At 36.5% G+C, this 17,637-nt stretch overlaps 1 protein-coding gene across 1 annotated transcript in view; it reads right to left on the bottom strand.

The window, feature by feature from the left end:
• The window catches only part of LOC150109704 (uncharacterized), a 217,264-nt gene that overhangs the window by 117,584 nt on the left and 82,043 nt on the right, over nucleotides 1–17,637 (bottom strand). The window contains exon 4 of the mRNA XM_090414093.1: nucleotides 10,926–11,043. Coding sequence (XP_090270219.1) covers nucleotides 10,926–11,043 — 118 coding nt within the window. The remainder of the gene's footprint in view (nucleotides 1–10,925; nucleotides 11,044–17,637) is intronic.

The raw sequence follows: 17,637 nt of genomic DNA, 5'->3' as shown, positions 1-17,637 counted from the left end.
ATGGATCACATTATGAAGGAAAGTGGTATTAAACATGATACCAGAATTGGAGCTGTTAATGTCAGCGCTTTGCTTTATGCAGATGATGTTATACTTCTAAATAAATCCACTTCAAGTTTGCAAGATTCCCTGACTAAATTGAATAACTGTTGTAATAGATATGGTATGAAGGTCAGCATTAAAAAGACAAAGACAATGAAAATAGGCAGAATTGTTGAAAATGTCAACTGTGTTGTGAACGGGGAACCTGTGGAACAAGTAAAACATTTCGGCTACTTAGGCACGATTTTTACTGAAGATGGTAAATTAAATATGAAAACAGACAACAGAATCAACAAAGCTGGTATGGTAGGAAGTCAATTGAAAAAATTATATGGAATAAGAAAGAAATTAGTCGGAACACTAAATTAGCTGTATACAAGACAGTGTTCAAACCAGATTTAACTTATGGATCTGAGAGCTGGGTCAGGAGTAAAACACTTGACCAAAGACTAGAGACTGCAGATATGAGAGTCCTGAGAAAGATTAGAGGCGTGAACAGATGGCATCAATGGCAATATCATATTAAAAACGAGGATATTAGGAAAGAACTTGACATTGTCAGCATCCAGGAATGCGTTAGCAGAGCTAATCTCAGGTGGTATGATCACTTAAACAGAATGGTCGAGGAAAGATTAGCAAAACAAGTGTTCTCTGCCAGGTTGGCAGGAAAACGACCCAGAGGAAGACCAAGATATAGGTGGATTGATATGGTACAATGTGCCTTAGATGATAGAAATATAAGATCTAATTATGATAATATTGGAGTCTTGACAAGTAATAGACTGATTTGGAGGAAAATTGTAGATAGGAAGTTAGTAATTATTTAAATATTTCATGTAGTACTATCATATCTGTACACCCCTTGAGGGTACATGTTAGGAATTTGATGATGATGCTTAAAAGAAGGTGTGAGGAACCGTTTTAGGGAGAAGGTATTAGCGAGGATATAGGATGGTCTAGAAAGTGTACAAGACTGGTGGAGACATAATTCAAATGTAATTCTAAGCTGTGCAATTGAGGTGCTTGGTGAAACATCTGGAAAGATTAGAGAGCAGAAGGAGAGTTGGGTGGTGGAATGATAATGTACAAGATGCAGTGATGGCTAAGAGGAAGGCAAAGCAGAAGTGGGACAAGTCCACAGTGGTAGAGGACAGAGAGAAATACAGAGAGAAAAAGCAAGAAGCCAAAATAGTGCTTGGTGAAACATCTGGAAAGATTAGAGAGCAGAAGGAGAGTTGGGTGGTGGAATGATAATGTACAAGATGCAGTGATGGCTAAGAGGAAGGCAAAGCAGAAGTGGGACAAGTCCACAGTGGTAGAGGACAGAGAGAAATACAGAGAGAAAAAGCAAGAAGCCAAAAGAGTAGTTGCACAGGCGAAGGCCATGGCATATCAAGACCTTTATGATCAATTAGAAACAAAGGAAGGACAGAGAAAGCTTTATCGATTGGCAAAATGTAGAAATAAGGCATCAAAAGACATCGTACATGTGAGGCAGATAAAAGACTCTGGAAGAAGGGTATTAAAGAGGGATGTGTATATAAGAAACAGATGGAGAATATACGTTGCGGGGCTTTTGAATGAAGAAAATGCAAGGACTCATAGAGAAGATGGAGAGCCTAATGAGGGGATAGTGCAGAACATTAGTAGAGTGGATGTGAAGGAAGCCATAATGGAAAATCGAAGAATGGAAAATCGGTAGGCCCTGAAAGGATCCCAGTGAAGGCATGGAAGGCACTAGGGGAAGTGGGAATTGACCTTCTGTGGGACCTGTTCATAAAAGTTTGTCAACAGGAAAATATACCTGAGGAATGGAAGGAAAGTACTCTTGTCCCCATCTACAAGAGTAAAGGAGATACCCAAGACTGTAAGAATTACAGAGGAATAAAGTTGATGTTCCACACAATGAAGATCCTAGAGAGGGTTCTTGATAAAGACTGAGGAAGGAGGTGGAGATTGCAAAGGAGCAATTTGGCTTTGTGCCTGGTTGATCAACGACAGATGCTATCTTTACGACAGGTGAGGTTACGACAGGTGAGGGAAAAGTTTCGAGAGAAGCAACGGGAGCTACACCTGGTTTTTATTGATCTGGAGAAAGCGTATGATAGAGTGCCAAGGCAAGAAGTCTGAAGGTGTTGGAGGGAGAAGGTATCGGAGAAACATGTCAGGTTGGTACAGGAGATGTATAGAAATGTGAAGACAAGAGTTTGAACCTGCCTGGGAGAGACAAAGATTTCCAGTGACAGTTGGCTTGCATCAAGGGTCAGCATTAAGTCCGTTCCTGTTTAATATGGTGATGGAGGTGGTGACAGAAGATGCACCTTGGACGGTGTTGTATGTAGATGACATCGTGCTGTGTGCAGAATCAAGAGAAGAAGTGGCAGCTAAACTGGAAAGTTGGAGGAAAGTACTGGAAGAGAGAGGTATGAGACTGAGCAGAAGTAAGACAGAGTATATGTGTTGCAATGTGGATGGCAACCAGGAGACAGATCTAGAGCTGGAAGGAGATGTCATCAGGAAGATCAGTGACTTTAGATACTTAGGTTCAACAATGAAAGAGGATGGTGAGGCTGAGAAGGAAGTGGGATGCAGGATGGAAGAACTGGAGAGAGAGATGGCTGGAGTGCTATGCGATAAGAGGATGCCGATCAATCTAAAAGGCAAAATCTACAGGACAGTAGTGAGGCCAGCTATGACATATGTTATGGAAACTATGGCCCTGAGGAAAAATAACATCAGCAGGATGGAGGTAGCAGAGATGAGAATGCTTAGGTGTACGTACAGTGTGACCAGAAAGGATCGTCTGAGAAATGACTATGTAAGGGGAACCGTAAAAGTTACGAACTTAGGAGCAAAGATACAGGAGGTGAGATTGAGATGGTTTGGTCATGTGATGAAGAGGGAGGAAGAGTATGTAGGAAGAAAGGTCATGCAGATGGATGTGCAGGGGAGGAGGAAATGCAGACGGCCAAAGAAGAGATGGAGGGAGATGGTGGAGGAGGACTTGAGGATGAAGAACTTGGATGTGGCTACAGCCCAAGACAGGAGGTTGTGGAGGAGACTCACCACAAACAGCAACCCTACTTAAGTGGGAAAAGCTGCAGAAGAAGAATGTGTCGTTTATGTTCTTTTAATCTGATAGGAATTGTGCGCCCTGTTTCCCCTATATATGGTATGCTACAGGTGCAATAAATACGGTATACTCCAAGGTGGGCCAGCGAAGGGAGTGGGTCTTTGGATGAGTTGAGTAAGCTTTTTAATTTTGCAGGAGGTTTAAAGGTGGCTTTGATGTTGTATTTTTGTAGTATTCTGTTTATTTTATCTGATGTCCCTTTAATGTAAGGAATGGTTATAGTTTTATTGTAGTCTGGTTTGTCTTAGTTTTTTATTGAGGTCTTGTAGAGAATTTTGTTAATAGTGTTTTGGCTGTAACCATTTCTTTAAAAAGTACTGCTGATAACTTTAAATTCGTCTTTCAGTGAATCTTCAATGGAGCAGATCTTCAGAGCTCTGTTTTTTTGAGTATTAATGACACCTAGTTTTTGTGTTGGGTGGTGGTAGGAGTAGATGTGTATATATTGGCCAGTATGTGTCAGTTTCCGGTAAACAGTGAAGGAAAGATTGCCAGAAGGAAGATGTGTGACAAGTGTATCTAGAAATGGAAGTGTGTTCTGTTCTTCAATCTCAATTGTGAACTGTATGCGTTTGTGTTGTTTGTTTAGGTGGCTAAGGAATGTGTCTAGTGTCTGGCGGCCATGGGACCAGATAGCGAAAACATCGTCAACGTATCTAAGCCAGACTTTGGGTTTTAAAGGAGAGGAATCTAAAGCATGTGGCTCAAAATGTTCCATATAAAAGTTAGCAATAGGGAGGGGGGAGGGAATAATGGCGAACCCATGGCTGTGCTTTCTTTTTGTAGGTAGAAAGCGTTTTGCCATACAAAATAACCAGAACGTAATACATGCGCAAAGAGCGCCGTGATATCTGGAGGGAATTTGTTCTGTAAAAGAAGGATTGTGTCACTGATTGGGACATTCGTAAAGAGGGCAGAGACATCAAAACTGACTAATAAATCATCTTTTTCTAATGTAATGTCTTTGATAATATTTATGAAGTGTTGTGTATTTCTGATATAGGAAGGGGAATGACCTACCAACTCCTTGAGTGTTACCGCTAATTTCTTGGCTAAGTGATAATTCGGGCTATCTATCCCTTCGACTATTGGCCGGAGTGGTGTGTTTTGTTTGTGAATTTTCGGTAGCCCGTAAATTCTTGGGGAATGAGTGTAGTGTGGAAATAGTTTTTTGACCGTATTTTTGGGCCATGTGGTAATTGATTTAAGTAGTTTTTCTGTTTTCTTTTTTATTCTATTGGTTGAGTTGTAGTTAACGAGTTTGTATGTATTATTGTCCGAGACTAGCAGATTCATTTTTTCTTAATAGGTGGTTCGGTTTAAAATAACGGTGGCACGTCCTTTATAGGCTCTAGTTATTATGATGTTTGGATTTGATTTTAATGATTTCACTGCTGTTAATTCGTGTTTTGTTAAGTTGCTCGTTATTGTTTTGTTATGATTTAAACTGTTGGTGGTTTCCAAACGTATTTTGTCTGCTATGTTATTTGGTTTGAATCTTAAGCCTCTTTCAATATTACAAATAAATTCCAGTTTGTTTATTGATCTGGGAGCGCTACAGCAAAATTTAGACCTTTGTTAAGTACCGAGAGTTCATCTTTGTTTAAAGAGTGGATGGACAGTTAACTACGTTACTGTTACCTGCAGGCGATTGGTGGCTCCTGTTGTTTCTTGCTTCTGGTTGGTTGTTATCGTTCACTGTGAAGGAATTTGAATATGTTTGTTGGTTTGAATATGTCCATAGCTTTAATTATGTAGTACTATCACAGTATCCTATACATTCCCTTGGGATATGCACATCAGAAATTGATGATGAAAAAATAAATTCACAAGTACTATAGATAGAAATAAGAGAAATCAGAGGAAGTAACATGGCTATTATAATAACAGATGCAGCTAGAATATTTTCATTTTTGCTGTTGGGGGAGGGCAAGGTCATTATGCAATACAGCAAATCATCATTAGGATACATTTGAAATTACCATTGAGAAGTGATAATTAAAAAAACAATATCAGTATTTATGATATTAAATTCAAGTATTTTTATTTCAAGTACATACTTATAAACAGGAATTATTATGAATTAATTTTTTTTTTACCTCCCTCCTTTATCTTTTGTATAAGATGAAAAACTCCTGAGTTTCTGGAAGGAAAATATCTGCTGCAACAGATATTTTCCTTAGGCCTCTTAACTATGGTGGAATAACCCCAGCATGGGGTTATTCCACCTTTGCAAATGTAAACCAACATGCTTTAGTCCATTACTGCACAGAAAAAAACATTTAATGGAAGAAGTGATTTGGTGCTGCTATCTACTTTTGACTTAAGAAAGTTGAATTATTGCACTTCATTAATATTGCGTTTAGAGTTTAATGTTATAAGCTCAAAATTTGGAAAAAAAAAAAAAAGGGGGTTAGTCCACTCTTGCACTCAATGCATCACAGCTCCTCCTTTATATAGTAGACCACAGCTATCATCTGTCTCTTTTGTAAAGGTTATATGTTAGGTGGCAAGCGAATTTTATTGTCCAGTGTACCACCTTGCTTGGTGGAGACTTGAAATGGTTTGAATAAAAAATAAAAGTCCATTCTGTCTCAACAGCAAGATATCAAAGACTAATACAGAACACAACCTAGGACAACAGGGACTGATAGGATATCAGAATGGATGCTCAAATTATATAGCATTTGACCAGACTAATTTGAGTCTCAGCATAGGGAAGATTCCGAAGGAGTGGAAAGAATGCATGGTAACCCTATTGCACAAGGGTAGTGAAGATCTTGGAAATGCTGGTATGAATCACATACAGACATGGGCTCACAAAGGGAAGGTCATGTTTGAATAACCTGCTCATATTTCCCAATAATGTGACAGGTGAGTTAAACAAGAGGAATTGATACAAAAAGACATGTTTGGACTTTGCTAAAAGTCCAAATATGTCATTCTGTATCATAATACATTGCACCCATGCTTCTCCTCCTATTCACAAGAATGCAATTTACATTCTCTCAAATCTATCCTCATACTCCTTGAAACTCACTAAACCAACTTCACTGCCTCCTCTTTCATTCAATATACTGCTGTCCTTTGGAACAGTTTTCCCCCACTCTGCCTTGACCAAAGATTACAACCCTCATTTGATCAAACTAAATGTGAACAGATTCCCCCCGTCTTCTACTCCTCTTGCCTACACACTATAGCACATTGGTGCCATGTGTAGGCAAGAGGAGTAGAAGAAAGTTTCGTGTGTGGATCAGATATTTAAAATAAAAAAAATACACGACATTACACAGATCATCTTTGTGAATGTTCTCTGTACCCTTTCTAACATATCCTCGTCACCATGAAAACTTGGTGACCATATCTGTGCACAATAATCGATATAAGCCCTGATCAAGGCCTCATATAGATTACTAGATATCGCATATGGACAATGGCATCATAATTTCTTTATTTCTGCCTGTCAGGGTCCTCCACATCATTGTTGTTATCCAATGTGATGTCTTCACAACTTGTGTAATGTGGTTTCTGAATTTCATGTCCTTGTCTACCATCACTCCTACATCTTTCATCTCCTCTATTTCCATTAAAGTTTACCCACTAAGTGTATACTTTACATCCCATCATTACTTACCAAATCTCAAAACCTTACACTTTGCAACACTGAACTCACAGTTCCACTTACCTGCCAATTCATGCAATCTATTCAAATCCTCCTATAAGGCCATAACAGATAACATTCCTCTCCCCAATTTTGCATCATCTGCAAACAGCTGCACACTCCAGTTAAATCCATCCCAATATCATTAATATACAAATTAAACAACAATGGACCCAAACTGCTGCAGTACATCACTAGCAACCTTCCACTTTTGGAATACTGAATCCCCATAGAAACTTTCTGATACCTATCTGACAGCCAGCCATAGAACCAACAATAACAGTTTCTCCAGTTCACTCACTCACTCCATTCAAATCCAATCCATCATGGTTGTATAATTTCATTCTTCCCTCAAATACATGTTATACATCCACAAATGGTACTCCCTTCTCCTCACACTGCTCCACTAGCATACTGTTCATGATTCTTGCTCTCTGTCTCAACTAATCATTGCCATACTTTGGCAACACACTGACGTTTCCTACTATACTGTTATCTTTAACTCTCCTCAATAACCTCCTGATATTTGCACTTACATTCTCTTTATGCCAACGTAAATCATTTGTCCCCACAACCACAACTCTTGCTCATTTCCTCCTCATGTCTAAAGCATGAATTATCTTGCTCATTCTCCCTCCTGGATAGCAAACCTTATGGACTCTCTCTCATTAACCAATCCGCTAACAATGGATCTCCATACATTGAAAGTGTGCAAAAGAATAAAATGAATTATTCTTTTGCACACTTTTATTTGTTTCCACTAAATGTCTAATATCACTACACATATTCCTCATTTGATTTTTCAATTTGAATAACTGTTTCATCAAATCTTGCATTCCGACAATTTCACTCTATATCAATCATATCTTGCTACCTCTTGTTCTGCCACTTACTTTTGTTTCCTCATTTATACTTCCTTTTGCTTCCTTATCATTTACTTCTACATTCTTGTGTTCTTTCAGTCCATCAGTCTCACTAGCTTTTGTTCTGTTTCCATTTCTTTCATTTACACTATCTTTCATTCCTTCAGTCTATTTCACATTCATGAACTCGTAGTCTAACAAAATATCACACTTCCTAAAAATCCTCGTCTCCTGTTCAGTCTCTCCACAAATACATCTTTCACATTTCACTATGCATACATATTACACTCAACATCGGACTTTTTTTGAAAGATCTACATTGTTAACAGCATTTTCAATGGTATATTGTATGTGTTTGTGTTGTATGTTCTGATGGCTGAGGAAAGTGTTTAAAGTTAGGATAACATTTTGAATAATGGCAAAGTATGTAGATCCCACCAAAAGACAACTAGCAGCCATAAAATCATTAAAAGCAAATCATGATATCATTATCACAAAGACAGACAAAGGTAATGCTACCAGTGCTTGAAAGTACTGGTTTGTCTGTTTGTTAGCCTGTTTGTCATCTACACTAGAAAACTGTACAAGCTGTGATTTATTTTAAAAAAATGTTTACATGGCAAGTGAAATGAGAGGGAAAAACTGGTCCTTTCAACTTTGCAAAAGCTAGTTTTTAAAAAATCAAAAAAGGTAAGTCAATTCAAAGAATTGTATCTGAACCTGACATGGGGGAAAAATTATTGTACGTAAATGAAAGAAGAAAAGTGAGTTAGAGAAGTGGTGCTTTGATAGTCTTGAATTATGGAATAAATACAACTAAAACTATGAAGAAACGTGAATACAAAAATGGGAGTAAAGCTCTGTTCACGCTGGCATTCCCATAACAGATCCTATAGTGCAAGAGAAAGATCTAATTTTCTAAAAGGAATTTAACTAAAGGGACTCTTGATTTCATGGATAATATAGGTTGGCTTAAAAAAATGATACAGAATAAGATGGCTTATTTTTTTATAGAGAAAAGTGATCAGCAAGTTTTGAGGAATTTCTTGAATTTAAAACAAAATTTCATCAACTTATTGAAAATGAATTAGTATCGAACAAATATGTAACTGTGATGAAATTGGATTAAGCTATATAATGCCACCTACAAAAACTAGGTTTCCATTGCTGAAATATCAGTTCTCAGATATTTTATTTATTTATCGTATGGCAATCTACATACAGTTATAAGAGTGCATGTACATAAATCAGTACAAATATGTAAAAGGTAAATAAAAAATGTAAATGACAAACAATTAAAATAAAACATAGGCAGTTACATTTTTGGCAAACAAAGACTTATAAGTTAAGATCAAGTTCTCTGATTCAGTCTATAACAGGTGGTGTCACCTCCAGGAAGTCGCTTCTTTGACCTATACATGCACAAAGATTGCACTCAGTGGAAATATGATGGATTGATTGGTTCAGGTGTCCACAGTCACACTCCAGTGAGGGAATTTCCCCCCACTTGTACAGAAAGCTTGCAGATCTTGCATGGCCAGTACAAATCCTGATCAGTGTTATCCATGTCTTTTGGCTCAATTCCATACCCAGGATGTTGAGGCAGCGCCTATCAAACCAAATTTCGAGTTTGGCATTACTATTTATGCTCCACATTTGTTTCCATTGATCTTTGGTATTATAGTTAGTCATTTTCAGATGTTTAGCTTCATGAAGAGGGGGCTTTCTTGATTTCAATCCGTTAAGCTGTAGTTCTGATATGTCATTATGTATAGGTATTTCTGAGTATTTTGTCATATTCTCGTAATAGAGCATCACACCTTAATAGATTTGGTGGTATTATGTTACTCAGCACTGGAAGCCAATAAGCAGGAGTTGTTTTTATGGTTCTAGATATAAGTTGCATTGTGTTGTTAAGCAGACGGTCAATTAGTTTAGTATGGGAGCTATTGAGCCAGACTGGAGCACAGTACTCTGCCACCGAAAAAACCAGACCGAGTGCAGATGTTTGTAATGTATTTCATGCTGCACCCCAGGAATTCAAGGATTCAGCAAGGAAGGCTGTTACATAAGTAGGAAGAATTGGGATTGGATCATAAACTACCCATTGGGATAAGAAGAAAGCTAACTGGGGGGGGGGGAGTTTGATGTTTATTAGTAAAATTTTCACTTATGTTTCACAGGTATCTTACAGTGCAATGGGAAAAAAAGATTTAATTTTGCCATTCATGTTGGTCCATTCTTAGTCCATGTTTACATTAATGACATATAACCTCAGAGAAATATAACCTCAGAGAACAATTCCAAAAAAATTTAACAGGAGATATACAGATATTTGCTGATGATGCTAAGGTTGGGGAGAGGGTAACTTTCAGAATGATCTGAATAAGCTGGAATTGTGTGGTGAATGTGAAAATGTCAGTCAGTTCAATGCTAGTTAACACTGAACTGACAGTTCAATGTCAGTCAGTGTTAGTACTGAAAGTGACCAAGCTAGGAGAGTTTTTAGTAGATACAAAGTTGAAGTCCTGGGACCATATAGCAAAAATTGCAAATATAATCTCAGAGAACAATTCCAATGCTGAAATGCACACATATAAGAATAAGGCAATCATTTTGCCTCTTTGCAAGGCCTTCATAAGACCTCATTTGGACTACTGTGTGTGTGCAGTTTTGGTCTCCTGGTTTCTGAGATGATGTCAATATAATGGAGAGGGTGCAAAAGAGTGTTAAAGATGACCTCAGAACTGTGGAATGTAGATTATAAAGAGAGAGATTGAGAATTTGTTATTTGCAGATACTAGCAAGCAGGAGAAAGAATGACGATATGATTGAGATTTACAAACTTTTGAAAGGGTCTTACAGGATACCAGTACATGAAATTTAGGTGGGAGGAAATAATGAGATGGCATCCCATTGTTGAGAATGAATGCAGTCAAGACAGCTATATTTTTTCTCTTATAGAGCAGTGCGTGACTGAAATGGCTTGCCTTTGGGAATTAGGAGTACAAACAGTGTGAATGAAATGTGACCTCCATTGATAGTCCCTGACTCCCTGGAGGTCTCTTATAATAATAATAATAAAAATAAATATGCCTTTTACTGTAGTAATTATACCTACACTTACAAACTGAATGAAATGTACAGAAATAAAGTTAAAAGAGAATATATTTATTTCAATTTTTACCTCTGACAGACAAGTTTACATAATATACAAAAACCTTACCTTCTGCTTTTTTTTAGATTTTATTTCTACTTCAGCTGTTTTTTTTCTCTTATTTCTTTTCTGATAAAAATCCTCATCTAAATTTTCTTCATAACTGCTTGTTGAGTCCATTTCCTTGCTGCAAGTAATTCAACAAAAAATGTGTCAAGAATTCATCAACTTCCTGATATATATACCCTCAAGTGGTGTTCAGGATATGATAGTACTACATGAAAAATCTACATCATTACTAACTTCCTATCTACAATTTTCCTCCAAATCAGTCTGTTACCTGTCAAGACTACAACATTATCAGATCTTATATTTCTATCTTCTAAGGCACTTTTTACTGTATCAATCCACCTATATCTTGGTCTTCCTCTGGGTCTTTTTCCTGCTAACATGGCAGAGAACACTTATTTTGCTAATCTTTCCTCTCCCATTCTGTTTAAGTGACCATACCACCTGAAATTAGCTCTGCTAACACATTCCTGAATGCTGACAGTGGCAAGTTCTTTCCTGATAGCCTCATTTTTAATATGATATTGCCATTGATGCTATCTGTTCATGCCCTTAATCTTTCTCAGGACTCTCATATCTGCAGTCTCTAGTCTTTGGTCAAGTGTTTAACTCCTGACCCAGCTCTCAGATCCATAAATTAAACTTGGCTTGAATTCTATCTTGTATACAGCTAATTTAGTGTTTTGGCTAATTGCTCTCTTATTCCATATGAATTTATTCAATTGATTTCCTACCATACCAGCTTTGTTAATTCTGTTGTCTATTTCCATATTTAATTTAATATCTTCAGTAAAAATTATATCTAAGTAGCTGAAATGTTTTACTTACTCAACAGGTTCTCCATTCACAATGCAGTTGATATTTTCAGTGTTTCTGCCTATTTTCATTGTCTTTGTATTTTTAATGCTGACCTAATTTTATTCTTAAAATCAAAAATACTTGAATATAGAAAAATTATCTAAGTAACAGCAAAAGGTTTGGCATAATTTTAAAAGCAGGTGATCACTAATAAACTACAAATATATATTGATTTAAATAATAAAAAATGAAATTTCACAATCTGCCTAATGCAATATCAGAAGACTTGTACGAGAAAGAGAGAGAGCGGTAGTATGGTTAAAATAAGAATTTAAATAACAAAGCAGTTGATTAACTGCTAAAAATCAACAGCATCACAATCTCTAGCTGTCAAATTGTATAATTTTAGTATTTACTATTAAATCATTGAAGGATTCATCAATAACACTTATTATTGGAGTACCTTGTTTTCAAACAACATTTCCTGCATTATCTGTTTCTTTGGTTAACGATAAATAAACATAACCTGGAAAAGCAAATATCAAAATTTTAGAATATTAAGACATTATTTAAAATAAAGAGCCAACAGGCTTCATTTCGGTGATGTAAATATTATTTAAAATAAGGGGATATTAAATCCCACATTCTTTTAAAACCAAATAAGAAACTCAAAGATCGGAATCAAAGAGTTTCATGCCGAATATAGTAACTATAAAAGTATCGGCGACTACTAGCATAAGTTAAAGCACGTAGTCCAAGTACGTAGTACAAACTAGGGCAACTCGTAGCAAAGGTGGAGAAAGTTCTTTAAATAATTTTTACATCGCTGAAATGAAGCCTATTGGCTCTTTATTTTAAATAATTTATGGGTGCGCCTTTTTTGACAACTCGTATAGCAGAGTATATAAGTTCTTTTTGCTATATCCTTAGTATTATTTTGGTCTAGCTACTCACTGATGAGATCGCAATATAGATTGAAACCGGTCTGGGTAGTGACCTCCCACCATAATGTATAACATCATAATCTCCTAGGAAATGGGTTTTAATTTATGGAAAATACTAAGAATTGCGATCAAAACTTTCTCCACCTTTGCTTTGAGATGCCCTAGTTTGTACTACGTACTTGGACTACGTGCTTTAGCTTACGCTAGTAGTCGCCGATACTTTTATAATTACTATATTCGTCATGAAACTCTTTGATTCTGATCTTTGAGTTTCTTATTCAGTTTTAAAACAATGTGGGATTTAATATCCCCTTATTTTAAATAATTAAGATATTATGATATTAGACTTAACTTTCTTAAGAGATTAACATGTTTTAAATGTGAAGACAAATCTCAATAAATAATTTCAAAAATGGATATTCACACCTAAATTTTGATGACATAATTTGATAACTGTTTAACAGAATTTTAAAAAAGGACTTCAGCAAACAAGATAAAATCATTAAGGAACAAACAAGGGATGTGGTAAACCATGATTTAGCTGAAGCACCGAATACCGCATTTTCAGTTTGAAATTTTGCCAAAGCATGCTAAATTAAATTTTATAAACAAAATATTAAATCTGAAAACAAACCCTAACTCAACATCACCAGAGTTAAAGATCGTTACTATCAATGTAAGAAGCCTGAATGGCAAAGAAATGGAGCTAGCTGAGGAATTAGATAAATACCAGATCGACATAATAGGGGTGACTGAAACAAAAAAGACAAAAACTGGTGAGATCTTTCTGAGCAATAAATACAAAATGTTATATTCAAGCAATGACAATCAAGGAAAAGAAGGAGTAGCCATAGTATTCAACACAAAATGTGAGGCTAATCTTTTTGAATGGCAGTCAGTCTCAAGTAGAGTAATGTGGGCAAATATGAGAATGGGGAACTGGACAATGAGACTTATTTGTGCCTATGGTCCCACAGAAGGTTCTACTAAGGTAGAAGTGGAGGAATTTTTTGAGGCTTTAGAAAAAGCAACTGACACAATGAAAAAGGAAAAGTTGGTCCTTGTTGGGGATCTGAATAGCAGAGTAGGAAATAATTGCCAGACATACAAAAATACTTTGGGAAAATTTGGAGAAAAGAGCAAAGCTAATAATAATGGCAAATATCTGTTGGATTTCTGCTCAGGACATGGACTGGTTATTACTAACACCATGTTCCAACATAAAAATGTGCAAAAATTCACATGGAGAGAAGAGGCAAGGAATAAGAAAAGTCTCATTGACTGTGTTATTGTTCATAGTGATGTTTTCTCCCTGGTGCAGGACACCACAGTGTACAGAGGATTTGAAATTAGAAGTGATCACTATTTAGTCTTCAGCAGGATAAAATTGAATTTCATATTGAAAAGAATAGCATGTAATAAAGTTTTAAAGCGAATAAAAGTTGAGCAGCTCTCAGATGTGAACTGTAGACTAACATATACAAAGACTAACATATATCAAACCTTGGAGATTCAGTGGTAAACTCTAAAGAAAACATTCATTGATTCTGCCAGAGAGGCATGTGGTGAGGTTGTCTGTAAGGATAAAAAAAATCAGAACTCCCTGGTGGACACAGGAAGTTAAAGAGGCAGTGAAAGAAAAGAAGAAAGCATATCAAAAGTTCCTGGCAAATAAGTCAGTTTGTGCTCTTAGAGAATACAGAGACAAATGCAAGAATGCTAAACACTGTGTAAAACTAGCTAAACAAAAGTCATGGGAGGACTTTGGCAAGAATATAGAAAATAAATATCAAGAAGGTGGCAAAATATTCTGGAAGTTGTTGAAGAAGCTTAGGAATGGAGGAAAGAGTGCTGTAAAAGGAATTAGAGATGATAAAGGTGAAATGAAAACAGGAGAAAAAGATATCCTTGAAGTATGGAGTAATTACTTTGAAAAACTGCTAAATGAAACAAGCAGTGATGACAGCACAGTGATAAAAAACACTGACCAGGCATGCAGTCAGGAATACACATCCATACTTGAAGTAGAAAAAGCCATCAAAGGCTTGAAATGTGGAAAGGCAGCAGGAGTAGATGATATTCGACTAGAAATGCTGAAGTATGGTGGTATAAGAGTCTTACAGTGGCTGCGCTGCATAGTTCAGAAAGCCTGTACAGAGGGACGAATTCCCGATGATTGGAGTAGAGCTCTCATAGTACCCATATATAAAAAGGGAAATAAAACTGAATGTGAGAATTACAGAGGTATTTCCCTACTGAGTGTTCCTGGCAAGATCTATGCAAGTATACTTGAGAAACGGTTGAGAAGAATTGTGGAAGAAAAGCTTGGTGAAGAACAAGCTGGATTCAGGCCAAATAGAGGCTGTCAGGATTAGATCTTCACTTTATGACAAATCATTGAGAAAGCATGGGAATATAACAAAGATCTGTATTTAAGTTTTGTCGATTTGGAAAAGGAATATGACAAGGTGCCAAGAGAGAAGCTATTCAATACGCTACAGTTATATGGTGTCAATGGGGCATTATATCAAGCAATACTTAGTCTTTATTTGAGTTGTAAGTCAGCAGTTAGAATTGAAAGAAGTACAGGAAGATGGTTTAATGTTAAATCTGGTGTGAGACAAGGATATACATTATCCGCTCTGTTATTCATTATCTATAGGATCATATTATGAAGGAAAGTGGTATTAAACATGATATCAAAATTGGAGATGTTAAGGTCAGCTTTTTGCTTTATGCAGACGATGTTATACCTATCAATAAATCCACTACGAGTCCGTAAGATTACTTGAATACATTGAATAACTATTGTAATAAGTATGGTATGAAGGTCAGCAATAAAAAGACAAAGACAATGAAAATAAGCTGAATTGTTGAAAATGTGAACTGTGTTGTGAAAGGAGAACCTGTGGAACAAGTAAAACATTTCAGCTACTTAGGCACGATTTTTACTGAAGATGGTAAATTAAATATAGAAATAGACAACAGAATCAGCAAAACTGGTATGGTAGGAAGTCAATTGAATAAATTCATATGGAATAAGAGAGTAATTAGTCGGAACACTAAATTAGCTGTATACAAGACAGTGTTCAAACCAGTTTTAACTTATGGATCTGAGAGCTGGGTCAGAGGTAAAACACTTGACCAAAGACTAGAGACTGCAGATATGAGAGTCCTGAGAAAGATTATAGGCGTGAACAGATGGCATCAATGACAGTATCATATTAAAAACGAGGATATTAGGAAAGAACCTGACATTGTCAACATCCAGGAATGCGTTAGCAGAGCTAATCTCAGGTGGTATGGTCACTTAAACAGAATGGGCGAAGAAAGATTAGCAAAACAAGTGTTCTCTGCCAGGTTGGCAGGAAAACGACCCTGAGGAAGACCAAGATATAGGTGGATTGATACGGTACAATGTGCCTTAGACAATAGAAATATAAGATCTGATAATGTTGGAGTCTTGACAAGTAACAGACTGATTTGGAGGAAAATTATAGATAGGAAGTTAGTAATGATGTAATTTTTTCATGTAGTACTATCATATCCTGTACACCCCTTGTGGGTACATGGCAGGAATTTGATGATGATGATGATGAATATTAATTTTATGGCTATTTTGCATATTTTTGTTTAGAAGTAACCCATTTTATGATGAAAGGTTTTTTACTCAATTTTTAGGGCATTACTGATGTTTTAAAGATATGGACATATGAAGAATATAAGGAATAATTTTGGTTGTCATCTTATTGAGTGGCATCCAGTGTATGGTGATATTACTAAAGTATGACTGAAAGGAAACGGGGGGGAATAGAAACATGGAGACTGATGTGGGAGAATTGCGGGGACTGACACAAAGTATTTCACAATTTTTCACAATTAGGGGTGGGAGTAATGAGTCCGAGCAGTTTCAACTGTATATCATCTTCAGAACTTGTGAGAAAAGTGGAGGCTTTTGTCTTGGGTGTATCTATGTTATTTTCTATTGGTCGGAGTCGTGACCTAATTTTTATGTTTTGGAGCTTCCAACTCTCGCAGGTTATATAGGTGCAGTGAACATTTATTTAATTTTTGTCACATTTTATAACTATTGTTTCTGAATATTCTAAGCATTGTTTAGAATATTCCATGTTTAGAAACATCGAATATTTTCCAGAAATAATATCTATCAACAAATATTTTTTGGGGATAAAAAAACACTCATTAAAAACTGATAAAAAATCTTAATTAATATTATTATAAAAACCACCATGGAGTCAAAGACTCATCGTGGGAGGTCCACTGTTATACATGCAGTTTATCATACTGCACCCTAAATATATTCACTGTCTCTGCACTCATCATACTTTAGGGCAATGCATTCCAATCACTCACCACTCTCCATGCAAAAAACATGCTCCTCACTCCCTTGCTCACACCCTACTTATACAGCTTCCAGGGATGACCTCTTGTTCTCCTGCTATCTTTACCCATTCTGTGCAAAACCTCCCCAACATTAATCTGGTAATAATCTCTTAACAGCTTATATGTCTCGATCATATCCCCCCCCCCCCTTCATCCTCCTATCCACCAATTTCTGTAAATTGCATTTTGTCAATCTGTCTTCATACTCTACATTCCAGAGACCAGAAACCACCTTAGTCAATCGCCTCTGAACTTTTTCCAATGCATTTTCATCTTTTTGAAAATCAGGTGACGATCTGTGCACAGTAATCCATATGTGGCCTGATCAAAGTCTTATACAAAGGAACCATAACATCCTTACTTCTACAAGTCAATGTCCTCTGCATCATTCCCATTATCTGCTGTGTTGTCTTCACAATTTTAGTAACATGTCCCCGAAATTTTAGGTCTTTGTCTACAATCACTCCCAGATCTCTCATCTCCTCTACCTCTTCCAAGATATTTACACCGATTGTGTACTTGACATTCCATCTCTGCTTCCCAAATTTCAAAAATTTTTGTCAGTG

The sequence above is a fragment of the Typopeltis vanoorti genome, chromosome 2 (assembly GCF_054136105.1).
Source record: "Typopeltis vanoorti isolate ZY-2024b chromosome 2, IOZ_Tvanoo_1.0, whole genome shotgun sequence".
Lineage (NCBI taxonomy): Eukaryota > Metazoa > Arthropoda > Arachnida > Uropygi > Thelyphonidae > Typopeltis > Typopeltis vanoorti.
The sequence above is the reverse complement of the archived record's forward strand: the minus strand, read 5'-3'. Positions and strand labels throughout refer to the sequence as shown.